General features: G+C 30.3%; 1 protein-coding gene across 4 annotated transcripts; it reads right to left on the bottom strand.

Annotated features, from left to right (window-relative positions):
* Positions 1 to 307: 307 nt before the first annotated feature.
* LOC131595930 (probable peroxygenase 5) lies at positions 308 to 27,340 on the bottom strand. Of its 4 annotated transcripts, none has more exons than XM_058868463.1 (5): positions 27,150 to 27,340; positions 1,825 to 1,947; positions 967 to 1,052; positions 634 to 854; positions 308 to 538 (listed from the first exon to the last, which is right to left on the bottom strand). In XM_058868463.1, the coding sequence occupies exons 1-5, from the start codon at positions 27,238 to 27,240 to the stop codon at positions 388 to 390; spliced, it is 672 nt and encodes a 223-aa protein (XP_058724446.1). In that variant the 5' UTR covers positions 27,241 to 27,340; the 3' UTR covers positions 308 to 387. The 4 variants fall into 4 exon arrangements, with proteins under 4 accessions (XP_058724446.1, XP_058724444.1, XP_058724445.1 ...); XM_058868461.1 differs by lacking the exon at positions 27,150 to 27,340 and adding an exon at positions 2,047 to 2,181; XM_058868462.1 differs by lacking the exons at positions 308 to 538; positions 634 to 854; positions 967 to 1,052; positions 1,825 to 1,947 and adding exons at positions 24,293 to 24,543; positions 24,633 to 24,853; positions 24,977 to 25,062; positions 26,928 to 27,050 and having other exon boundaries at positions 27,150 to 27,306.
* Between the last annotated feature and the right edge of the window lie 342 nt (positions 27,341 to 27,682).

Below are 27,682 nucleotides of genomic sequence, written 5' to 3'. Positions count from 1 at the left end.
CTTTTAGAAGCGCTTTCTTAGGTACCCTATACCAACACTTTATTGCCCAAAAGCGCTTTCTTAGGTACCCCACGCCAGCGCTTTTAAAAGCGCTTTCATATTATCACCTATAGCATCGCTTTTTTAAAGCGCTTTCTTAAGGTAGCCTTATACAGCGCTTTTCAAAAGTGCTTTCGTAGGATCCCCTATAACAGCGCTTTTTACAAATACTAAAATGACATTTACATAGTATCTATATATGATTCAATATATTGTTTTTCTTATTTTATTATTATCATATGCATTGGAATTTGTGCCACTTACAAAATAGTGCTTCAAGATACGGTATTATAATTTGGTGTAAGCATAGCAGTTCTCATCCAATAAACAAACTTTTTTAAATTATAACTAGGTTGAATTAATTGTCTTTGAATGTTCTTTTTTTAGCACTTCAAACAAGCTTCCATCAAAAACACCACGAATTGTTTCTTTCTGAAGTAAACCATTCTTGTCTTTTGCAAGTTGGTAAAGAACTTTCCATTCAACAAAGCCACCAGTACTGCATATATGAGCATACATTAATGATTATTATATTTCTATAGTGAAAATAAATTTAACTTAAGTTATATGCATCATCATATTCAACAAACCAACCTTCCATGGGTATCTTTAGGATCTCTGTTTGATTTTATGAACTCGTCGAGCTCATCTTGTGTTAAAGCATTTGGATGTGAATGTGCATGTTTGATGAAAATTTCTTCAAATTTTGATTCAACAAACCTTCCTTCACTATCATAGACTCCACTGTCACTGCCATGTTTGGCTAGTTTGATATTCTTAACTTCAATTGGAAAAAGTGGAGATGGGGGTTTTCCCTACACCACAATAACAACCATATAATAAATGTTAGCCTAAAGTGCTCACAAAAGACTAATTAGGAGAATAAAATATTTCAAACTTTAATAAAATAAATTTTGATTAACTTACAGGGCGAGTGACCTGACTTAGGGCCCCATTGATGAAAACCGCAGCTGCAGTTGCTAACATCCTCCCGCTACCGATTTCACGCATTGCTGTTATTCATTCATTCATTATTAACCAAAATTGTTAATAATACTATCAAATTTATTCTTTTTCATTTACTTTATTTCATTCATGATTTATGTTTTGGATCGCCCACAAAATCGTTATAAAAGATCTAAGTACACGCACAACATGGAATGACATATAGAATAGTGAAGACCTCACTCAAGTATCACATGTTATTCAAGCATTAATCAAACGTTGAATTAATCAAACAGAATAGTGGTATCGTTCGTGGGAACTCAAAGTTCGCATCATGCCCCTTAATCTCAATTTGAAGACAAATGTTCTGTATTGGCCAAAATAGGCTCACATTACTTACGAGTCCACACTAAGGATGATTTGTATACATCACTCCTATGCTACAATCCAACAAGACGCCTTTTATAAAGGTCAAAATCGTAAAAGTTCTCCTACCTAAAGCGGATAATAGTAGCCTCAGAAGCGCGGACTTGAAATTGACCATGATGTCACTGTCTATTGTAGCTTAATTTAACAATTTAAAACCATGATGTAAGGAAATGGAGTACTGAAAATTAGTTAACAACACAATCAACAAGCACAGAAGGAAATCAACAAGCACAAATTTTTCTGGCATTAGCTCAATTTCCTTGTAGAAAAGGGTTTTGAACTAATTCGAAATGAGTCGTAAATTAAGTAAATTTTAATAAAATATTGTTTTCCTTAGATATTGATCTCATATTTAATTCATTTAACAATATAGAATGAAAGAATTAAAAACATTTTTGTAATTAAAAAAACCTTGGTAAGTCTCTGATGGATAAATAAGACCATCTTTATTGAGATCAAAGAAAGCAGCATGTTTCTGAAGAACATTTTCATCAACTGGATTTTGTTTCTCATCTTCAATACCACCAACAAATCCTACATATAAATTAAATTAATAAAAAACATCAATCTATGAAATAGAATTAACAAAGTAAAACACAATAAAAAAGAAGACAAATTTTGTCAAATTAATACCTTCCTGTAATTGTTTTCTTTGTGATGATGAAGAAGAAGCCATGTTGATGTATAGAATGCTTAAGCACAAAAGGAGTTTTAGAAGAAAGTCCATTTTGGCAAGTCTTGTTTTGGTCTAATGAGTTTGTGTTTATGTATATATAGAGAGGTGAAAGAAAACACGAAGTAATGAGAATAAAATAAATATTTAAAGTACATAAATATTTTCATTCAAAAGTAAATTAAATGTAGTTTTTGAAAATAAAGTTGCATCATATTTAGTATTTGTTTAACAACTAAACTGTAGGATTAGAAAGAGAAATTAAAAAAATAGTCAAAGTGTATGAAAATAATTGTGACAATAAGAGAAGTTTTCTTTATAAAAAACAAAGTTGAATTTTCAACAAATACAATAATAAGAAAATAATAAAACAAAAATACCCGTACATTCGCACGGGTACTGATGTTGTACGCGCATTTGTTAACATTTTTTAATAAATTAAAAAATTATCATATTTCACTATTTGAATCAATATATTCGTTTTCCCATTTTATATAATTTCTACAATTAAAAAAAGTAAAATTTAGTTTTTTTTTACAAATATCAAACTTTAGTTTTTTTTACAAATAAAACAATTATATTATAATAGACCATTTTATATAATTTCCAAGAAAAAACAAACTATTTTATAATTTATTGTTTTATTTGGACAAATGTTTAATTACATATATATTTTTCTCACATTTTCATTAACAAAACATAATAATGTAATAATATTTAAATTATATAAGTTATAATTAAATGTAATTTATTTTAATCATATTTGTGTCAATGTTACACTTTTCCCATGTACATCTCAATTAGTGATATACATTAAAATATTTATTTAACTAATTGAAATTGTTTTAAAGCACTATATCTTAAATTAAAAACGATTATAAATTATTCATTTAAGGTGCCTATTTATTATAATTTATTTAGGTTTTTTATAAAAAAATATTTTGAAATCAGAAAAATATATAATTTATTAATAATCAAATTGTGATTATTTTCTATAAATGAAATGATAAATTAATTCCTATTACTATAAATAAAATAAAATATAATAACAAAAATTGATATAAATAAAAATGGTATGAAAGAGAAAAAGGCAGGAAATATTAAAAAATATAACAAAAGTTACTATAAGTAAAATTGGAATGAAAGAGAAAAAAATCAGAAAATATTAATTATTTTTTTAAAATACAAATAAATATAAAGCATTGAATCATATTTTATGTGAGTGCGTGTGAGCATATTATTATTTTTAAATAAAAAAATGAATTGTTCTATATTTTTAATTAAATTATTTAACTAAAATATTTTATTTTTAATTTAAAATAATTGACTTATATTTAACTAACAACTGACGTAAATAATAATCATGTAGATATTATACAAACCTACATAAACAATATTAAATAATTGTACTATCAACTTACAATAAACATAAAATTTAATATCATTGATTATATTTTAATGCATATTAATATTTTTAATAAATGTTAAAATTGAAAGAAAAATGTAAAAATTGAATTGATAAATATTTCGGAGATACGCTTCCAAAATATTGTCTGATAAACAAAACATAAATACCTTATAAATAAGAGTAAAAATATATATAAATAAGAGTAAATATATATATATATTTATAAATATCGTTTATATATATATATATACCTTCTATATATATATTAATATATATATATATATATATATATATATATATATATATATATATATATATATAGGGGACGACTCAGGTGAGAACACTTGGTTATTATGAGAAATGAGAACAATGAATCACGACCATTAAATTTTGATTTTGTTGATTTTAATGGACTGGATTTGTTTCTCTTTCTAGGATCCTTAATATTTATTTTAAATCAACATAGAAAGAGAAATCAATCTAGTTCATTAAAATCAACAAAATCAAAATTTAATGGTCGTGATTCATTGTTCTCATAATAACCAAGTGTTCTCACCTGAGTCGTCCCCATATATATATATATATATATATATATATATATATATATATATATATATATATATATATATATATATATAAAAGGTATTTATAAATATGTTATTCCTAATTTTATATATATATATATAAGGTATTTATAAATATATATATATATATATATATATATATATATATATATAAAAGTAGGAATAATATATTTATAAATACCTTTATATATATATATATATATATATATATATATATATATATATAAATACCTTATATATATATATATATATATATATATATATATATATATATATATATATATATATATATATATATATATATATATATAAAAGGTATATATATATATATATATAAAAGTAGGAATAATATATTTATAAATACCTTATATATATATATATATATATATATATATATATATATATATATATAAAAGTAGGAATATATATTCCTACTTTTATATATATATATATATATATATATATATATATATATATATATATATATATATATATATATATATATATATATATATATATATATACTTCTATTCATTAATTATAGATTGACCAAATTGTCTAAATTACCCTTTCACCAAAATTTATTTACACTAATAAAAGGTCATTTTTGTAACTAACAAATTAAGTATTCACTCTTTCAACTTTATTGAATGGATACACCAAGTGTTAGCTTTTCATTGGTCCGAATTAAATAACATTTTATCTACAATTTTATTGCATGAATGATGACATCACATGTAAGCCATGGATGATGGAAGTCATATTTAAATTTCTTTTACATTTCATTTTCCCACACTTTCTTACTTTCATTTTAATTTTTCTTAATTTATTTGTTATCACAAAAAATATTAATAATCTATTTTTAAATTTTAATCTTACATTTCCATACTTTCATTTTAATTTTTCAACATTTATCTATTATCGCAAAAAAAATTAATAATCGATCATTTAATTATTATTCCCAAAAATATTTAATTATTTCACGGGCCACTATCAACTCAATATTTAATTTTTTTAAATCGATCATTACACATTTTCTCTATCTTAATTAAAATTTCAAATTTCTCTCACATTTTTTCACACTTTCTTACTTTCATTTTAATTTTTTCTCTATTTATTTATTTATTATCTCATGGGTCACTATCAACATAATGTCTATTTTATTTTAATCAATCATTGTCTTTATTTGAGAGATAATATCTTTATTTTTATTTTTTTCTCCATCTCACGATTTTTTATCATTATTTAATACAATTAAATTTCCATGATTATTGTTTATTTTACATTTGTTTTTAAATATATTTTATATCGCTTCAAATTATTTTTTTATTTCACGGGTCATTATCAACATAGTAGCTATTTTATTTTAATCAACAATTACTATTAATTGAGAGATAATGAAAATAATATGTAAAATTAAAAATTAAAAATTTAAAAATACATTAAAATTTGTGTTAACAATGAAATTAAATAATTTTGAGTGTAGGTAAGAGTTTACCATACATGTAAATAGATCATTAACAAATGGATTGGAATTCTAGACATAGAAGAAGAATGTGAAACAAACTAATGATGAATTAGAATATAACTAAATTCACGCTTCGTTCAAATTTTAATATTATACTACAATTAATAATAGGTTTAATTACTACGTTAATGAATTAACAATAAAGAAGTTGGTTTGAATGCATATTTAAAAACTTAATGAATTGTCCAACAAAAAATAAAGTTATAAGTTTTATCTAAGACATGTGTATAAACTTGTTGACTGGTTATCAAGGGAGGAGTGAAATTTTTGTATATAAGAAATACATTACTCATTAAATTAATACTTAATAAAATTAATTAATATTTAAAATTTAAGAATTATTCTACCTTTATCTGTTTTTAGCTCAAGAATATGGAAAGAAAAAGGGTTACACTTTATCATTATAAAATAAATAAAATAATTATTAAAAAATAGAAAAATAAAAAAATAATCATACAACATATAAAAAATGACTTACAAAGTAATTTAACTCATTTATACTTTGAAATATGTCTAACACTATAGGATCACAATTTTATAGATGGTCTAACATATTTATAACAACTTGCGCAACAATATTGCCTCGTGGTTTCAACGTGATCTTCATCCACATACAAATTATGATCTTCATCCACATACATATTTCATTTATACTTTGAAATATGTCTAACACTATAGGATCACAATTTTATAGATGGTCTAACATATTTATAACAACTTCCGCAACAACATTGCCTCGTGGTTTAACGTGATCTTCATCCACATATAAATTATGATCTTCATCCACATACAAATTATAAAAAGAAAAGAATAACAAACTTGACCTAGAATGTATGCCTCGTGGTTTCAACGTGATCTTCATCCACATACAAATTATGATCTTCATCCACATATAAATTATAAAAAGAAAAGAATAACAAACTTGACCTAGAATGTAAAAAAAAAAAATACAGAAAATAAGTTGGAACAATAATATTTATAATTTTTAAGAGCATATTATAGAACAGAAATATGTGTAGTGGTTGAATAAAAAAGTAAATAGATTTACCTTATACCACATGATCCTAGTGAGTCTTGATGTCTTCTCATCTATCAAAATAAAAATTATATAAATAAACCAAATTATGTCTTATTTTTTGGTTGAATTTACTATGAATATTGGGATTCACCTTATACCTCACTGATAGTGACATTTCATATTTCATTTCATATATAATAATAAATGGGAAGTGAATGGAATACTTTATATAAAGAAAAACAGTGAAAGTGGAAACATGTAAAATTGCAAATGTAACGTCTGATAAATGTAGAGTAAAAAGATATAATATTCAATTAAATAGATCCGTTATAGTTATGAATATGTAGAGTAAAAAAAATTTAATATTCAATTAATTAATTACGTTATAGATATCTACGGTAAAGAAATTGTGTGTATATACTATGTAGAAAAGGTTTAGTTGAAATGGCAAAATCATGTTAAAAACTATTTATGACATGATATTAATATGTTTTTGGAGTCTCTCTTTATATAATATAAACAAATTATTTAAATTAATTTCAAAGAAGATATGTTGTTGTAATGAATTGTTTCTTCATGAAACAAGATTTTAATATAGATTGTTTTTATAATCTTAGTAAGTTATTATATAAAAGATTTCTCTGACATTTTTTATTAGGAATTTTTTACTTACATATTGAATTGTATTAAATATTATATTATATAAAATGTAAATATAAATTTTTATTATTTTTATTATTATTATTATTATTATTATTATTATTATTATTAATATAGTGCCAATTTGATAATTATTATTAATAATTATATATTGAATTGTATTAAATATTATATTATATATATATAATATTTATATTATTATTATTAATAATAGTAGTGTCAAAATATTATATTATTATTATTATATATTTATTATTATTATTGATTATATATATTATATTTATTTTTAATAGTGATATCTAAATGTTATATTATTACTATTATTATTAATTTTTAAAATAAAAAATAGTAACATTCAATGATAATAGGAGTTATAAAGGTAGTAAAATGTTACTTGAGAGGCATTTTTTTAGGAATTTTTTGGGTACATATTGAATTGTATAAAATATTATATTATATAAAATATAGATATAAAATTATATTATTTTTAGTTTTATTATTATTATTATTATTGTTATTATTACTATTATTATTGTTGTTATTATTTATTTATTATTATTGTTGTTGTTATTATTAATTATTTATAATTAATAAAGTGTCAATTTGAATATTATATTATATTATTATTAATAGTAATATCAAAATATATTATTATTATTATTATTATTATATATTTATTATTATTATTATTTATTTTTAATATATGGTCAATTTAGTAAATAACACATTAGGATTTTTGTTAAGAATGATTATCATGATGACACGTGGCTAGGGTTGCCATCATGACAACCTTCCATTTATATATATATTAAGATTATTGTTAAATTTACAATTAAGTAAAATATTTCATATTTTTCATTTATATTTAAAATTTTACATTTGCATTTGTTAAAATTTTATTTTTTTCTCCAACTCACGTGTTCTTTTTTATATGGTTCTTTATTACACACAAAATTAGCACATGAATACGATAATAATGTTTAATCTTAAGGGCCACTTTCAATATAATGCCTATTTTATTTTAAACAATAATGACTTTTATTTGAAAACTAAAGTATTTATTTTCAAATTTCAAAACGATTCCTATGGATATTCGGTTTTCAAAGAATTGAGAGTATCACAGAGCAATCAATAAAACTCAAACTCTATTCAAGTAAAATAATTCCTTTTAATTATGCATATTGCTTATAATTCCTTTTATTTATATTATTCATATCATTACAAAAATACTACACTAGAAAAAAAATCACCTGTGCGGAAGCACGGGTCTCTGACTAGTATATATATATATATATATATATATATATATATATATATATATATATATATATATATATATATATATATATATATATATATATATATATATATATATATATATATATATATATATATATATATATATCATAAAGAAAAATAAGTATTTTAACTTGACGCTTATAAATTTTCAATCCTTCTATTATATTTACATGTATGTTTCTATAAGAGAAAAGTTTTAATTATTACATTCTATTCTTTTTTAATTGAAATAAATATAAATGTAAAAAAATTGTTTGTTATGGGTCACGTGAAATCATGTATGCAGGGTCGGTCCTTTGAATTTGGATATTTTGGGCGATTTAAAAGAATATAAATATTTTTATTTGACATTGTGCAAAAAGAATATAAATATGGATCTTTGAATCAATGTTTATACTACATCAAAACATAAACCACTATAAAGAGAGTTATTCTTCTTTTTCTTTTTCTTTTTCTTCTTCTTGATTTGATGTGTTTTCTTATAAAAAATTGAACAAAACTTTAAAATTATTTAAATATTAGCATTTTTTATTGCAAAATCATTAATATTTTGGTCATAATGAATGTTCTTCAAAAAATTATTTTCAATTGAAATCAACGCAAGACTTCTTTCAACAGATGCAACACTAATATGAATAGTCCGTATTATTGTATAAGTTATGCATGCATTAGGAAAATAATTAAAAGTTTTTAAAAAACTCAATATCATATAGCTTGATTTTGATTTAGCTGTTAAAACTTTTATAATAATTTTCAATTCTTCAAACAAAATTTCACGATCAACCGCTTAATCCAAATTTGATACGGTCAAAATATTTCTAACCTATCAATAATATTATCAATAATATAAAATATTCTCTATATCGTTATTTTAATTTTAGTGTCTCAATTAAATTCTTTAGTTGCTAAAATTATGAATATATTAATTGATTTTATTTTAGAAGAATATTGATTTTATTCTACTCTATATTTGATTAATGAAAAATTACATTATTTTATTAATTTTGACATTGTAGTGCCCTATAATTTTACCAGCCATTGTTTTTTTTTTAAATTCTAACAATTTTTTGTATAATAGAAAATTTTCTTTTAATATATATATATATATATATATATATATATATATATATATATATATATATATATATATATATATATATATATATATATATATATATATATATATATATATATATATATGGGTAAAAAAACTTTTTGGTGCCTCTAAAATTATGAGGCCCTGGGCTCCCGTCTCGCGAGCCCATGCTCAAGGTCACCCCTGCATGTATGCTTGGGCCATTGGAAAAATCATGCATTATGATGACTCTAAATTAATTCTTTAGAACAAACGTAAAATATTTCAAAAATCACATTGAGAGAAGTAAAATTATTGATATCAATTGGGAATCCAAAAGTAGTTCTTTAGGAGAAGCATAAAAAATATTTCAAAAAGAAGTAAAATTATTGGTATCAATTGGAAATTCAAAAGTAGTTCTAAAATATTTAAATTCCCTTTATCTTCCTCCTTCAATCACACTATATAACAACCTTCATTTCCTTGTCATTACAAACACCAAAAATCACCAACAAAAATACCATCAAAACTCTGTCAAATTTCATCCTCAAAACCCTTAAATCCGCAGCCCTTAACCTTGCTACAAAACTCACTCACAACCTCCCAAAAACCACAACATATTCTCACCCTCAATATTCACATTCAAGATCATAGCCGCAACAACTTCACATTCACAAATCATATTCCTATTTCAATTTTAATTATAAATTAAAAAATAAAACACATAAAACTCCTCCTTCCTTTTAATTTAATTCAAAAAATATAGTAATAATAAAATGGAATAAAATAATAATAATAAATAATAATAATAATAATAATAATAATAAATAAAATAATAATAAACTTAAATTAATGAATAACTTGAAACCCTTAAAAATTATAAAAAATTGAATAATAAAGATAGAGAAAAGTGAAAGAATAAAGTAAATATATTATCATAATTATAAAAAAAATTAGCTAAAAAAGAATATTCTTATAAAAGAAATCATTCTAAATTACATAAATATATTGCATAACAGACCGCACTAAGCCTCAAATGAGCCGTGCTAAGCGCGGTAACTACTGTAATGTAGTTCGTCTGTTTTTCACAAGCGCGCTATGCACCGTCTGTGATTTTTAGAAAATATTCAGTTTTGACAGCACTTTCCAAACTCGGTTTTAACCAATCAAAACTCATCTAAACAACAATTAATCACATATACGTGGTTCCTAATCATGTTTATATTCATGGGTTAATATTATAACAACACAAAATATGATTTAATCCCAAATTTTATGGATTCTACATAAACCCTAACATTTCAAACTATGAGAAATTGAAGAGATGAACAACCTACGCACACAACTACCCATTGCATATATATATTATTCATAATGAGGATTCTCCCCCTTACCTTAGGTTCAATATTGCTCTTCTATGGTTTTCTCCATAACAACTTAATATACAGCTTAGTTTAGTTAGTTACACTTGTGGTGTATACTATTAGTGTAGGGTGTATATAGTAACAGAAGTATAGTTTACTATAAATGGCATTTACCACTGTAATTGTAACTTAACTTGCCATAATGAGAAATATCTTTACTTTACTCTTTCCTTCTTCTTGTATTACAAACATGGTATCAGAGCTCTAAGAGCTCTGGTGACCTTTCGATCCTTTCCTTCTTGCTTCTTATTTCTTGCTTGTTCAAGATTTGTAGACTCTTTATCAATCACTCTGGTTTCTTATCCTACATCTTCTTCAATCGATCTTTCTGCAAATCTTTCTCCTCCATTATGAATCACCAGAGCTATGTTGATTTCACGACGAACTCTGCGAATCCTTTCTATCTCCACCCGAGAAATCCCTGCTTTGATTCTCGTTGCTCCATCATTAGACAACAAGAATTACCACACCTGGTCTCGCTCGATGCACATCGCCTTGATTTCAAAGAACAAGGAAAAGTTTATTGACGGATCATTCCCGAAACCGTTTGTCACTGATCCTTTGTATGCTCAATGGATTCGATGCAACACCATGGTGCTTTCTTGGATTCAACGCTCGATTTCAGATTCTATCGAAAAGTCGGTGTTATGGATTGATTCTGCTTCAGGAGTATGGAAGAATCTCCGGATTAGGTTTTCACAGAGCGACGTTTTTTGCATCTCAGATATTCAAGAAGAACTATACCGCTTCCACCAAGGTTAATTCAATGTTTCTAATTACTTTACTCAGTTAAAGATGCTTTGGGACGAACTAGAGAATTACCGTCCTCTCCCCTGTTGTACCTGTTATTTTGCTTGTTCATGTGGTTGTGTTGATTCTGCTAAGGTGTATCGTGAGCAAGATTACGTTATCAGGTTCTTGAAAGGATTGAATGAACGCTTCACTCCACCAAAGTCCCAGATCATGATGATGACACTACTGCCTTCGATTGACAAAGCCTTTTCCCTTATCATCCAACAAGAACGAGAATTGAACTATGCATCCCTAGCTGAGCATGTGAATCCTGGAGTTACAACTCTCCATGTTAAAGCTCAGTAAGGAAAACAGTCACAACCTTCAAAAGGTAGAGGAAACTTTCCACCAAAGGGAACACACAGAGTTTGCACATATTGTGGAAGAACAAATCATACTATAGATACTTGCTTTCAGAAACATGGTTATCCCCCTAGGTACTAGCATAAAAATAAAGGCGAAAATGCTACCAATGCTCCTCCACAATCTTTGAAAATTCTAGTAACTCACGCTCGATGTCTTGCTGGATGTTATGACATCCACAATTACACAACACATATAATTAAAACAGAACAACATAAAAACAATAAAGAACACACATAATTGTTTACCCAGTTTGGTTCAACAACCTACTCTAGGGGCTACCAAGCCAGGGAGGAAATCCAATATAAGCAGAATTAATCTGGAGTTAAACTCCCTCGTTTACAACTCCTCACTTAAAACCTACCCAAAGCAATTCCAATCTATTCCTAGACCTGACTATCTCCACTCACTCCACCTCAATCACAGCAGTGATTACAAATAAACATTACATAAATTTAGAGAGAAGACACACTTCAAAAACACAACTTGATCTACTTAAATGCTTCAATCAAGAGACACACACTTGTGCTTAAAAGCTTAGAGTGACAATGAACACAAACAACCTATTCCAACGCAATCATCAAAGACAATTGCTTGGAGTACAAGAGACAGCTACAGAACTATGGTTCTTCACAATTAACAATTTGCTCTCTCTGCGCTCCAAATTAGGATTGCAGACTTTTTATATGCAGCTCTTGGGCCTTGGGCTTCTTTAGAAACAAATTAAGATTAACCAAGTTAACCTAATTTACACGCCATCTGGTTGTTACAGAAAGTGCTATCAGCAAAATTTTCTGGACGAAATATTCAACACACAATAAAAGGTTTCCTAAACTGTTAATTGAGATAAATCAGGAAACACAATTAATAGAATATAACAGCTCTTGCTCTCACACACAGATGTCATGACATCGAGCATGACATCCATTGAATAGTTGTATTAGCTAAAACATACAATCCTGCATAATTCCATACATGATGAGTGCTAAATAGTTGTAAATTTGAGTGTGAATAATTAGCACTCATCGGCTTAATTCATTTGTTTTACATCAATAAACCTCAACTTTAGTCAATATTTGGTATAATTTACGTTATAGTGTATATATTGCGTTATCCTGTTAATATCATTGAGTTTAATTGTTTTCATCTCATTTTTGTAGGTATTCAAGCATTGATATTTATTCATAGTTAGATAGAGCATTGAATAAGCTTTCCAACGCTTCAAACCGGGCGTAAATCGGAGTTACGGTTCTCAAGTTATGGCCGAAACAATGCAGAATTTTTGCTGTTTCTAGTGTGTTCCGCCGGGCGAATTTTGGGCTCGCCGGGCGAGCCTGACTGACCCAAAAATGTGCCAACTTGCTGTCTGGAGCCGCCGGGCGAAGCCATTTTGCCGCCGGGCGAAGAGGTACTGACAGAAACACGTTTTAAGGGCCAAAAACACAATTTTTAGGTTATGGTTGGATATTTTAGAGCTCCAATCCATCCAATAGCATTTTTTGAGTGGAATGATGCTAGAAAACACAATGGAGCTGTCAAATGGATGATCCGGTGTTGAATCCTTCATCAATCGGAGCCGACAAACCGGGAGATTTTTGGGTTTTTCTTCTTTTCTTCTCTTTGTGGTTTCATTTGTGGGTTTTGTATATATATACATTGATCTCATGTATATTTGTTGACTATTATGTTATATAAAGCTTGCTTTCATATTTTTATGGATTATTGTCTTAGATTGTTGCTTTGTGGCTATGTGTTTGAGTTGCTATAGAGATGTAGGGCTCTAATGCTTATCTAGGATGATTTTCTATTAACTTAATTGCAGAGATGGATTAGGTTGATAATCACTTAGTGTCAGTGCTTAATGCGTCTGAGCGGTCGTGTTTGTCTGAGAGATCGACATTTACGGGAAGCTCGGATTTCTCATGTGTTATTTAGGTGTCTGAGAGATCGACACTTAGATAATGTTGTGGGTTGTGTTGTTGACATGTGGTAATATTGATATGTTACAAGTTGAGTATATTCGGTCAATAAGTTTAAGTTTGTGAAGAGTATATTATATGCAATACTTGATAGTTTCTTCTATTTGAAGAATGTATTCTTTTTGTGTTAATATTTACTTTTCCATTTTTTTTATCTTTAACAAATTCAATCCAAACTCATAACTATGGAAACTGTTGAACGGCAGTTCAATGCACTAGTCCCTGTGGAGACGATAATTTTTCTCGGAGTAATACTTCCTAATTTTTGTTGCTTGCCGCTTTACCGCTTCAACAAAATGGCGCCGTTGCCGGGGATTGGTGTTTTATTGAATTTGCATTGCAATAGTTTCTATAGTGTTGAGTTTTGTATATATCGCACATATTGTACATTCTCACTTGTTTATATTGATACTTGTATATGTTTACTATACTTGCACATGTTTTCTATACTTGTAAATTTGTTATAGTATTGTTTGTTTCCTTTCACGTTTGCTGGTGTGTGATTAGGAATAGCCGGACGGAAGTAACTTGAAGGAACTTTCTTTAATAACAGGCGTCGAGCATACGACGTTAAACAAGCATGTCTATTCTTTTTAGTTTTTGTTTAGTTTAGGTAGTGTGATGCAATTGTCTAAACAAATTTAGATCGGACCAGTTCTTAAATTTCAAATCTTCACTTTTAAATTTGTTTAGACAATTTCATTTGGTCTTTTAGTTTGTTAATATTAATAGTTGTGTGTTTGTCTTTGAGCTTGTTTTGAGTAGCTTGAGGAATTTAAGGTGATTTTCCAAGTTTGATCGTTTCGACTTGCGAGTGTATGGTAATGATTTTGTTAAAGTTTTGTACACATTCAAGGTATGTTTTTATCGCTTTCTAGACTTTAGCATATTCTTGATACTTAGGCTTTTTACAACTTTTATGTCATTCATTCCTTTGTATACTTGTTTGTTTGTGAATCACTTTAGTCCCCACCTTTTTGTGAGGTAGCTTTCCATTGTTCACATATGCTGGAGACCACATTCTTGTTTTAACTGGATTTTATTATGCTTAATCTTTTGTTTGTGTTGACTATTTAAATGCAAGAAAGTGATCAAGGCATTTTTGTTCCATTTTGAGCAAAACTACCTTGGCCAAATAGTCAATTCACCTTGTGAGTGTGTGATCATTAGTACCTCCTTTGAGCCTTTTTGTCAATGTCCATGTTGTTTTTGCTAAATGCTTGTCTATGAGTGTTTGGTTCTCATTTTTGTATGGATGTTGATTCTTTGTTTTCTTGAACCCTTAACCATGATTTTTTGTTTGAATTTTTACCTTGCCTTAGAAAGTAGGGAGTATTCACATTTTGATAATATGGTTGAATTCAAGTTGGGGAGAGAATGATTGTGGACTTATTAGTTGATTGCTATGAGGTTGAAAGTAAAAAAAAAAAAGTCAAAAAGAAGTGAAAAGAAAAAGAAAGAAAAAAAAAGAGAAAAAGTTTTGAAAAAGAAAGAAAAACAAAACTAATATGGAATAATGTTGTGTTAATAAGTTTGTGTTTTGGTGTAACAATTTGAGATTTGGATGAAGTATGATCAAGATTTCGTTGTTTGAGCTTTTGTGAGTTGATCACTCCCTTAGGTTTTGGCAAGTTTTTGTTTCGATTAGCCTTAGGACTTATCCCTTGTTTGTTAACCAAGCCACATTACAACCTTGAAAAGTCCTTGTGATTCTTGCTTTTGTGTTTTCAACATGATTTTTGGATGGTTGTATAATTTAGTCTTTTGTTTGCAAGATTGTTGGATGAGTGAAAATACCCCACTTTTGTGTTTTTCATCTACCGATGATTGTGTGCTAGGTGTGATTCATTTTTGAACAAGTGTTGTTTTAGAATGTTTGGTATATTAATTGTATTTAGAATTTGTATCATGTTTATGTTGTCGTCATAGTTAGTGGTAAGTATTTACTTTATGTGTACCATTTTGCATTTGAGCCATACATTTGTTTCCGTTTTTCAAAACTTGTTGATTTGTGATATTTGGATTTTTGCGTTTGTTTCCTTGAGTTAGTTGATTCTTGTTTAGGGACAAACAAGTTAAAGTTGGGGAGAGTTTGATGAGTGCTAAATAGTTGTAAATTTGAGTGTGAATAATTAGCACTCATCGGCTTAATTCATTTGTTTTACATCAATAAACCTCAACTTTAGTCAATATTTGGTATAATTTACGTTATAGTGTATATATTGCGTTATCCTGTTAATATCATTGAGTTTAATTGTTTTCATCTCATTTTTGTAGGTATTCAAGCATTGATATTTATTCATAGTTAGATAGAGCATTGAATAAGCTTTCCAACGCTTCGAACCGGGCGTAAATCGGAGTTACGGTTCTCAAGTTATGGCTGAAACAATGCAGAATTTTTGCTGTTTCTAGTGTGTTCCGCCGGGCGAATTTTGGGCTCGCCGGGCGAGCCTGACTGACCCAAAAATGTGCCAACTTGCTGTCTGGAGCCACCGGGCGAAGCCATTTTGCCGCCGGGCGAAGCGGTACTGACAGAAACACGTTTTAAGGGCCAAAAACACAATTTTTAGGTTATGGTTGGATATTTTAGAGCTCCAATCCATCCAATAGCATTTTTTGAGTGGAATGATGCTAGAAAACACAATGGAGTTGTCAAATGGATGATCCGGGGTTGAATCCTTCATCAATCGGAGCCGACAAACCGGGAGATTTTTGGGTTTTTCTTCTTTTCTTCTCTTTGTGGTTTCATTTGTGGGTTTTGTATATATATACTTTGATCTCATGTATATTTGTTGACTATTATGTTATATAAAGCTTGCTTTCATATTTTTATGGATTATTGTCTTAGATTGTTGCTTTGTGGCTATGTGTTTGAGGTTCTATAGAGATGTAGGGCTCTAATGCTTATCTAGGATGATTTTCTATTAACTTAATTGCAGAGATGGATTAGGTTGATAATCACTTAGTGTCGGTGCTTAATGCGTCTGAGCGGTCGTGTTTGTCTGAAAGATCGACATTTACGAGAAGCTCGAATTTCTCATGTGTTGTTTAGGTGTCTGAGAGATCGAAACTTAGATAATGTTGTGGGTTGTGTTGTTGACATGTGGTAATATTGATATGTTACAAGTTGAGTATATTCGGTCAATAAGTTTAAGTTTGTGAAGAGTATATTATATGCAATACTTGATAGTTTCTTCTATTTGAAGAATGTATTCTTTTTGTGTTAATATTTACTTTTCCATTTTTTTTATCTTTAACAAATTCAATCCAAACTCATAACTATGGAAACTGTTGAACGACAGTTCAATGCACTAGTCCCTGTGGAGACGATAATTTCCCGGATAAAAACTTCCAAATCTTTTGTTGCTTGCCGCTTTACCGCCTCAACAATACACACACAACATGAGTGTTTTACCACAAATGCAGCCAACATGAAAACATCTTCAATCCCACCCTTTTGACAAATTTTTTGCTAAAACAACCTGTCACACCATATCAGAGACACACTTGCAGCAGAAACACAACATCAAAAACACAATCAAAGCAAGCTAATACACTACAGACAGCATACACCACCACTATGCACACAATGCTCAAACATATCAAACCACAAGAGAAGCACAAGCACAAACAGATAAATAAAAAAATAATAAGTACTTCAGATTTGTTGATCACACAACCACCATACTCGTTGTTCTGGGGTGACATTATTACTTCTCCCCCTGTTTGGCCATAAAAGTTGTCAAAGTACACTACTGTCTTCTCACTAAAGTTTAAAAAAAAGTTCAAACAGAACTTAAACTGAACTAAATCTAACAAAATGCGAACAAACTAATCGAAAGCGAGCAAAAAAAACACAAACAAAAACAGAGCCCCAGCTGCATCACTTGAGGTGTCTGCATAACTTCATTTCTCAGTGCTATCAGTAGGACTAGTACTCTCTACCTCCACATCTTCATCTGCCATCTTTACATCATCTGCAAATTCCTCATTCTCATTCATTTCCAGAGTGCTTATCATCTTTTCAAGGGATATTTTCCTAGCCTCCAACTCTTTGTAGGTCTCTTTTAACATTGCTATGACTTCTGCTTTTCCGACTGATGCTCTAGACTTGGATGTTTCAGCCGATGTCATCACAATGTCTGGAACATGCGTACCCTGAAACAATTTATAGTGGAAAACCAAGTGACTTTATCTTTTGCATACTACATCATGCTCATTGAGAATGTTGGGATACTGAGTCAAAATTATGCCACACAGGAGGGATGGAAAGGCAATTAGACCCTTAACACTGAAGCTTCCAGTATGCTTCATAGTTTGGTCGAAAATATATGTTCCATAGTCAAACTTCACCTTTGTTCCTACAACATACAAAAATCATCCAAGAACAGTTGAAATAATGGACTTGTGATTCGTTGGTATCCAATTAGCTGCTCCTATCTTGTGAAGCATTGCATACTTGATGCTCAGCTTACTTGCCATTAGTTTCTCTTTCAGGGGCCAGCTGTTTACCTGCTTGGTTGTGATGACTTGATAAAATTTGTTGTCTGTCACTTCAAGATCTGGTTGAGCTACATCTATTCTTCCTAGGAATTTATTAATCACAGAAGGAGAGAATGATACACACTTACCTCTCACAAACACCTTTCTAAAGTCCACACTCCTGCTGTTTCCACAATCTTCAGATAGGTTCACCACAAATTCCTTGACCAGCTTCTCATAACACTTGGGAAGATTGCAAACAGTCTTCAATAGCCCCGCTTCCTGAATTAGCTCTAAGACTTCCTTGTTCTCAAGGGCCTTTAGAGCCAATTCCCTTTCAACAGCTAGTCTCTTTTGGAGCACATATTTCCACCTGCTGGCACTGGAGGCATAATGGAATGACACATTGTCAATAGGAACTTCAGGAATACTTGCAGCAAGCTTGCTGGTTGTAGGCTTCTTCCTTGATGGAATATCAGGAACATCCACTTCATCATCAGACTCAGATTCAACAATTTCCCGCTCCTTTCTTTTCTTGGGAACTACCTTGCTCCAGGATTTTGATGGACCAACCGCTGTACTCTTAGTCATAGCTATGCTCTTCATAGGACCATCAGAAGTACTCTTCTTCTTGACAGTATCTTTGACAGGACTTTTCACTTGTGCACTCTTTTTAGGAGAAATTTGGGAAACAACTTTGCCTTTTCTTCTAGTCATTATCCTGTTGGCTACACTTGGATTTAGGGAGACAAGTAGCTCGTCGTCAGAATACTCATCTAAGTCTACCACATTGGTACCTATTTTAGTATTGACCTTAGTATGCTCACTATCTTCGATGTCATTGACATCCTCAGTAACATTGTAATTCTCAGGAGTTCCTTGTCCATCCTTGTTGATTTCCTCTTCAGCTGGATCACAACCAGAGGTGTGAGCAACTTCAGACTTACTGGTGTTCTTGATGGGATCAGGCATTATGGTTTTAAGAGGAACATATATCCCAAGAACTTGATGATTTTCCTTTAGAATGCGTGTAACAATCCTGGTAACTTCTTTATCGACATATCTGGTTCCTTCTTTAGTAAGTTCCTCTAAGGTGTTGGATGAAGAGGGTTTGGCGCCCTTGTTGCGAATACCCTTCTTGGACCGTTTTGCATGTGGCGTTTTAGGATTTGTGGCCTTTACTTCATTACTGCTAATCGTCCTTTAAGGTACAACCTTCAGAATCCTATTAGGGTTAGAGGACTCTTCTAGTGTTGCTGAGTCAGATACAGGAGATGCATCACCCGATTGCTGAGACATATTGGAACTCCTTGAGACAGAACTTTTGTCACACTTGTGAAATGAATTCGAGCAATTCAATCTTAATAAGTAGGGAGAAGAACCAACATGTATGTTTACCGTTTGTAGAAGAATAGGAGAGCGAGGGAGCTTTATATGCACACTAAGTGAGGGAAGTTTCAAATCATGGATATTTAAAAAGCCCAAAAGATATTCCCCCTATAGGTTAATTGCTATAATATGTTTAGGTTACAAATACCTAACATACTCTTTACCTTTACAATGTCTTCAGATGTTGTTAAAACATTCTCTGTGACATTAATTTCAGATAGACTTTTAGAATCATTGTTCATATTTGACTTATCTAGTTTTATTTCCCGATCAATAATGTTTATCATAAGGCTTACTCTTTCTTCTAGCAGGAATATATTGATACTTTTGTACTCCCTTACTTTAGCACATAGTTTCTCATTCATTAGACAAGTCTCATTAAAGCCAGCATCTAGTTCACTTATGGTGAGTTCTCGAACATATGATTCTTGATAAGATTCATCAGATTCATGGCAGTCAACTTTTATTTCCTCCCTGATCATGGAGTAGTCATAGGGATAGTTTGGGGTGTTAGGCTTCTAGGTAGCAATTATCTTTAGACCTAAATCCCTTCATGACTTCTTCATTTGCTTCATTAGTGACAATACATTCCTCTTTAGTGAACCTGGCATTAAATCCTTCATCACATAGTTGGCTGATGCTTATAAGATTTACAGCCAGTCCTTGTACAAGTAAAACATTATTTAGATTAGGAACACCCTGACCTTCTGTCTTGCCAACACCTTTGACTTCTCTTATTTCTCCATCGCCAAGAGTCACATAGTTGGTTCCCTCATGTTTGAGGTTTACTAGTGAGTTCTTTCTCCCAGTCATATGATTTGAGCAACCACTGTCAAGGTACCAATCTTCTTTGGCAGGCATTCTTAGTGAGGTGTGTGCTACCAGAGCAAAATTCTTAGCCACCCACCGTTGCTTTCTGTTACATGTATTATATTCAGGTATGGCTTGATGTATTTGATCTAGATATCCAAATAGTCTGAAACAGAATGGCTTTATGTGACCAAATCTTCCACAGTGATGACACCTCCATTTTTGGAATTTCTTCTTTGAATTCCTCCTTCTCTGTTTCCTTGATGTTGTGACATTGGAGCTGGCATCTGATTGGTCACACGGGTCTCGAGATTTGCTCTTCTGAACCCAGAGATAAATTCCTCTTTAGCCACAAATCCTACCTCGGACATGTCTCTTGTTCTTTGTCCAGACTCCAGAATTTCTTCTAGAGTATCAGTTCCATTATTCATCATTTTGAAGGACTTGGTCATTTGATCAAGTTTGTAGTTAAACAAGCTTACTTCACTACTGAGAGAGTCTATGGTTGCAAGATGTTTATTATTCTCAGTTTCTAGCTCTTTTATGACTCTCTCTTGCTTCTCCACTTGTTTGCAGATTTCAGCATTATTTATACATAGCTTCTTGTATGAGGCAACAAGTTCATCAAAGGTTAGCTCATCATCACTGGAATCATCATAAGATTCATAGACTCTTGTTGGAACTTTGACATGTCTTGTAGTTTCTTCTCCTGAATCTAAGTCTTCATCAGACCATGTGATAGACAGTCCTTTCTTTTGCTCCTTGTGGTAGGTTGGACATTCAGCTCTTATGTGTCCAAATCCTTCACATCCATGACACTGAACCCCTTTCCCTTAATTGGGCTTCTCCTTAGCCTTGAGTCTTCTGCTTGAGTCATAGATCTGGCTGATGTCATTGGAAGTGTTCTTGACATTGGGTCTAGACTTCTGATCAACCCTTTTAATAAGTCTGTTGAATTGTTTTCCAAATATGGATATGGATTCTGATAGATTTTCATCACTTCCACCATTGCTTTCTCTTGAATTATCATCTGTGTTGGAGACAAAAGCTATGCTTTTGTTCTTCTTTTCAACAGGCCCACAGATGCTCAACTCAAAGGTTTGTAGAGAACCAATGAGTTCGTCCAACTTCATGTTACTGATGTCTTGGGCTTCCTCTATGGCAGTCACCTTCATATCAAATCGCTTAGACAGTAATCTGAGGATCTTTCTTACCAATTTTTCCTCAGTCATTTTTTCTCCTAAGGCTCCTGAGTTATTTGAAATCTCAAGAACATTCATATAGAATTCATAAATGGTTTCATCCTCTTTCATCTTGAGATTTTCAAACTTAGTGGTAAGCATTTGAAGTCTCGACATCTTTACCTTGGATGTGCCTTCATGTGTTGTTTTGAGAATATCCCAAGCTTCTTTAGCTAGCTCACAGTGTTGCACAAGCCTGAATATGTTCTTGTCAATCACATTGAACAAGGCACTTAGGCCTTGGAATTGCCCAAAGCTAGCTCTTCTTCAGTTTTGTTCCATTGAGTTTCAGGAATTAGAACAGTGGTTCCATCTTCCATAATCTTCTCAAAATGTTGTAGGCTGCAAATGGTTGTTCAGAATTAAAAGGAACCCAGGTGGATCCGTCTCTCTCTACAAAGCATGACTAGTAGCAAAAGGACTCACTCAAAGTCATCGTATTAATTTCAAGGAAACTTTTGCCCCTATGGTGTGTCCTAAAATTATCAAGGCCATCCTACCCCTTGCACTAGGTCGCTCATGGAACATTTACCAGCTTGATGTAAACAACGCATTTCTCCATGGATCTCTCATAGAACAAGTATTCATGGCTCAACCTCCAGGTTTCAAAAATGCACAATTTCCAAATCATGTGTGTGAATTGAACAAAGCAATCTACGGACTACATCAAGCTCCACGTGATTGGAATGATTACTTAAAGTCTTTCATTAATTCATATGGATTTCTCACACGCCAAAGTGATCCCTATTTATCTATACAACATCATCACATACTTTCTGGTATATGTAGATGATATTCTTTTCACAATAAATGACGACTAATTCATGAGAAACTTCATTGTAGCCTTATCTCAACAATTCTCACTCAAAAACTTGGGTTATCCTCACTATTTCCTGGGTGTGGAATTATCTGTGTCAAAGATGGACTATATCTCTCACAACACAAATACATAAGATAAGCATTGGAAAAATTTGACATGGTGGAGGAGAAACCATCATCAACACCCAAATCGTCCAAAAACAAACTTCAATTTAATGATGCTTCAACCAATACAGATGCTACACGGTTCAGGAGGATCGTTGGATCCTTACAATGTCAAGAATGCTTGGCTTGATACTTTTCTCATTATTATTTCTCGTATATATAGAGAGGTTACAGTGCTATATCGATAATTACACTAAATAATTATATTTAAAATAATTCTTATTCACACCCCCCTCAAATTGATGTTGCTTGTCAATGAGCATCAATTTGCTAACAAGAAACTGATGACGTGGACGCGGAACATCCTTGGTAAGAATATCTGCAATCTGCAACTGAGTACTGACATGAGGAAGTGATAGTATTCGGTCATCATAAACGCCACGGATTGAGTGACAATCAACTTCAATATGTTTGGTGCATTCATGAAAAATAGGATTTGCAACAATTTGGATGGTACTTGTATTGTTAGCATAAAGTGAAGTTGGCTCTACTTGAGGAAATCCAAGTTCAGCCAAAAGACCACGAAGTCAAATTAATTCAGAACAAGCAGCAGACATGACACGATACTCAGATTCAGTAGAGGTTACAGTGCTATATTAATAATTACACTAAATAATTATATTTAAATTAATTCTTATTCACATACAATACCCCGTATATTCTAAGGATCCAATGATACAAACACAACATTTTCAAACCAACCGTATTTTGGATTATACAAATCTTTATAAATTCTTCCAAAAAATTGTAAATAGTAGTTGTTTATATTTTTTCTCTCCATATTTTCATAGGTATTATGGCATATTTCCAATTACATTGCAGAAAAATCAAAGAGTTCTGAGTGATTTGCAAGATCATAATGTATGAATAAATACAAAAACCAGTCATGAAGTTGATATAAATTTTCATTTCAATATTGAATAATATGTATATCACACAACATGATAGATCATGAATTCATGATTAACATACATAGAGACACATTCTTTAACAAATAATGCACGATGAAACTCAAAACAAATCAATCTATTCTATGACGAGAAATGCTAAAATGACACCAAGTATGACATTTACATCGTATCCATATACGATTCAATCCATTGTTTTTTCTTATTTTATTATTATCATATGCATTGGAATTTGTGCCACTTACAAAATTGTGCTTCAAGCTACGGTGTAAAATGCTACGGTATTATAATTTGGTGTAAGCATAGCAGTTCTCATTCTATAAACAAACTTTTTTATATTTGTTTACATAGATAAATTATAACTAGGCTGAATTAATTGTCTTTGAATGTTCTTTTTTGAGGACTTCAAACAAGCTTCCATCGTAAACACCACGAATTGTTTCTTTCTGAAGTAAACCATTCTTGTCTTTAGCAAGTGTGTAAAGAACTTCCCATTCAACAAAACCCCCAATTCTGCATATATGAATTAATGGTTATTATATTTCTGTAGTGAAAATAAATTTAAACAATGTTATATGCATCATCATATTCAACAAACCAACCTTCCTTGGATATCTTGAGGCTCTCTGTTTGTTTTGATCAACTCATCGAGCTCATCATGTGTTAAAGCATTTGGATGTGTATGTGCATGTTTGATGAAAATTTCTTCAAACTTTGATTCAACAAATCTTCCTTCACTATCATAGACTCCAGTGTCACTGCCATGTTTGCCTAGTTTGATATTCTTAACTTCAATTGGAAAAAGTGGAGATGGGAATTTTCCCTGTACCACAACAACCGTATAATAAATGTTAGCCTAAGTGCTCACAAAAAAAAATTAGGAGAATAAAATACTTCAAACTGTAAACAAATTTAACTTTAATAAAATAAATTTTGATTAACTTACAGGGCGAGTAATCTGACTTAGGGCCCCATTGATGAAAACAGCAGCTGCAGTTGATAACATCATTCCACTCCCAATTTCACGCATTGCTGTTATTAATTCATTCATTCATTATTAACCAAAATTGTTATTAACGCTATCAAATTTATTCTTTTTCTTTTACTTTATTTCATTCATGATATATGTTTTGGGCTATGAAGCAGGGATACCTCTAGGAGTAGGCGTGTTGCGGTGTTGGACACATCTCAGTGTTCGACACTTGTATGACACTCATACAAGACGTTTCACAAAAGTCAGTGAAGTGTCAGAAATCGATGTTTGACATTCGTTTGACACTCATACAACACGTGTCGGACAATTTAGACAAATATTTAAAAAAGAATTTGTTTTTTCCTTTGCTTCAACACACCTTATACATTCTTTAATACAAATCTCACACAATTTAAAAGGTTAAACATGCATTTAAAGCAATGTTGTTAATGAAAAATTAAAGACAATAAGTTTGATTAGGATATTCTTAACTCTTTTGATAATAAATAGATAAATGAATTTTGAATATTAATATATATGTAGCAGTGTCGATGTCGATGTCATGTGTTATTTTACATTAGTATTGTCCAAGTGTCAGTGTCGTGTCCCGGTGTCCGTGTCAGATTCTGTACTTCATAGGTTTTGAGCCGTAAAGAAGGCCCATGATAAATGATCTAAGTACAAGCACAAATGAAGACCTCACTCAAGTAGAGGACGTGTTATTCAGGAGAGGAGGATGTGTACTTTCCAATGTTGGATTAATCAAACGGAAACTCGTACAAGGCTTCAGATAAACGCATAGTTTTAACCATTCATACTATATAAAATTCGGCTTGTGCTATTAAGGTATGCTATTCCTTCTCACTTTTGAATTATTTCTCACTCATTCACTAACTTTGACATTGAAGTGGTAATTTTGCAGGTCCACCCCGCACCACCGTTCAAAAACACACTACACGTGTCTCAACTCTATCTCGCTCAGTTATCATCTATCTCAAATTCTTGAACAGAATTGTGGCATCATTCGTGGGAACTCGAAGTTCGCCTCGTGTCCCTTAATCTCAACTGGGAGGCAAATATTCTGGATTGGTCAAAATAGTCTCCTATTACTTAGAAATACTTAGGAATCACGACTGAGAGTAATTTATATACAACACTTGTATGTCACAATCTAACAAGACGCCTTTTTTTATAAGACAAAGCCATAAAAGTTCTCATACCTAAATTGGATGATAGTAGCTGCAGTAGCGCAAACTTGAAATCGACCAGAAAAATTTAAAATTTAGTTTGTAATATTGCTTATGATGCAGTAGTCTAACAATTTATAACCATGATGTAAGAAAAGAGAGTACTGAAAATCCTAAAGTATGATAATAAGTTAACAACACAATTAACAATACCTAAATTATATCCCCTCTTTTTTTTTTCTTCTTTCATTTCCTTCTGTAAATTGCATGAAATTAAAATGAATAGCACAGAATTTTTTGCCTTTAGATCAATTTCCTTGCACAAAGGGCTTTGAGTTAATTTGAAATCAGTCCTAAATTAAGTAAATTTTAATGAAATATTGTTTCCCTTGTTGGGAATGACTTGTTTATTGAATTGAAATAGCAGTGGCTATTAAATAGCCTTACAATCCTAAGAAATAGCAACAACTAAGTCACCCTAAGAAATAGCAACAACTAAGCCACGTACATACTAAACCAAAACAGTGGCAATTAAAAAACTAAGAATGAGTCAAATAACAACCTACCACTACCACTACTTCCCTAGTTAATAGGAATTATTCAAACAGAAACAAACTCAAACAAAACATAAAATATCTTATCATCCCTAAGATATTGAATTCAGAATGACCTTATATTAAATTCATTTAACAATTTAGAAATGAAAGAATTAAAAACATTTTTGTAATTAAAAAAACCTTGGAAGGTCTCCGATGGATAAATAAGACCATCTTTATTGAGATCAAAGAAAGCAGCATGTTTCTGAAGAACATTTTCATCATCTGGATTCTCTTTCTTATCTTCAATACCACCAACAAATCCTACATATAAATTAAATTAATAAAAAAACGTCAATCAATAGAATTAACAAAGTAAAACACAATAGAAAAGAAGACAAATTTTGTCAAATTAATTAATACCTTTCTCTAATTGTTTTCTATGTGATGAAGAAGAAGCCATATTGATGTATAGAATGCTTAAGCACAAAAGGAGTTTTAGAAGAAAGTGCATTTTGGTAAGTGTTGTTTTTGGTTTAATGTGTTTGTGTTTATGTATATAGAAGTGAAAGAAAGAAAACTTAGCGTATAGGATATGGTATCATAGTTTTTATAATTCATCTTATCGGTTTGTTTTGGAACTGTTATAACTAATATTTTAATAAATACTCCCTCCGTCCCAAATTATAAGAGAAAATCACTTTTTAGATTCATTGAAGAATTAATGTATCTGGTCTTTATATAGACCAAATACATTAATTATTCAATGAATCTAAAAAGTAATTTTCTCTTATAATTTGGGACAGAGGGAGTAGATAATATTTTCTTCTTGTTATATGATTCAATCGTTTTGTTTTTGCTGAAAACAACAATAAACCTTCAACACGATAGTTTTTACCTGTTTTTGGGACATAGTTGAAGGATAGAAAAACACTTAGAAAGGGGGGGTTTGAATA

This window comes from Vicia villosa, linkage group LG4, assembly GCF_029867415.1.
Source record: "Vicia villosa cultivar HV-30 ecotype Madison, WI linkage group LG4, Vvil1.0, whole genome shotgun sequence".
Classification (NCBI taxonomy): Eukaryota; Viridiplantae; Streptophyta; class Magnoliopsida; order Fabales; family Fabaceae; genus Vicia; species Vicia villosa.
Note: the sequence above shows the minus strand (reverse complement) of the source record. Positions and strands in the feature narration are given on the sequence as shown.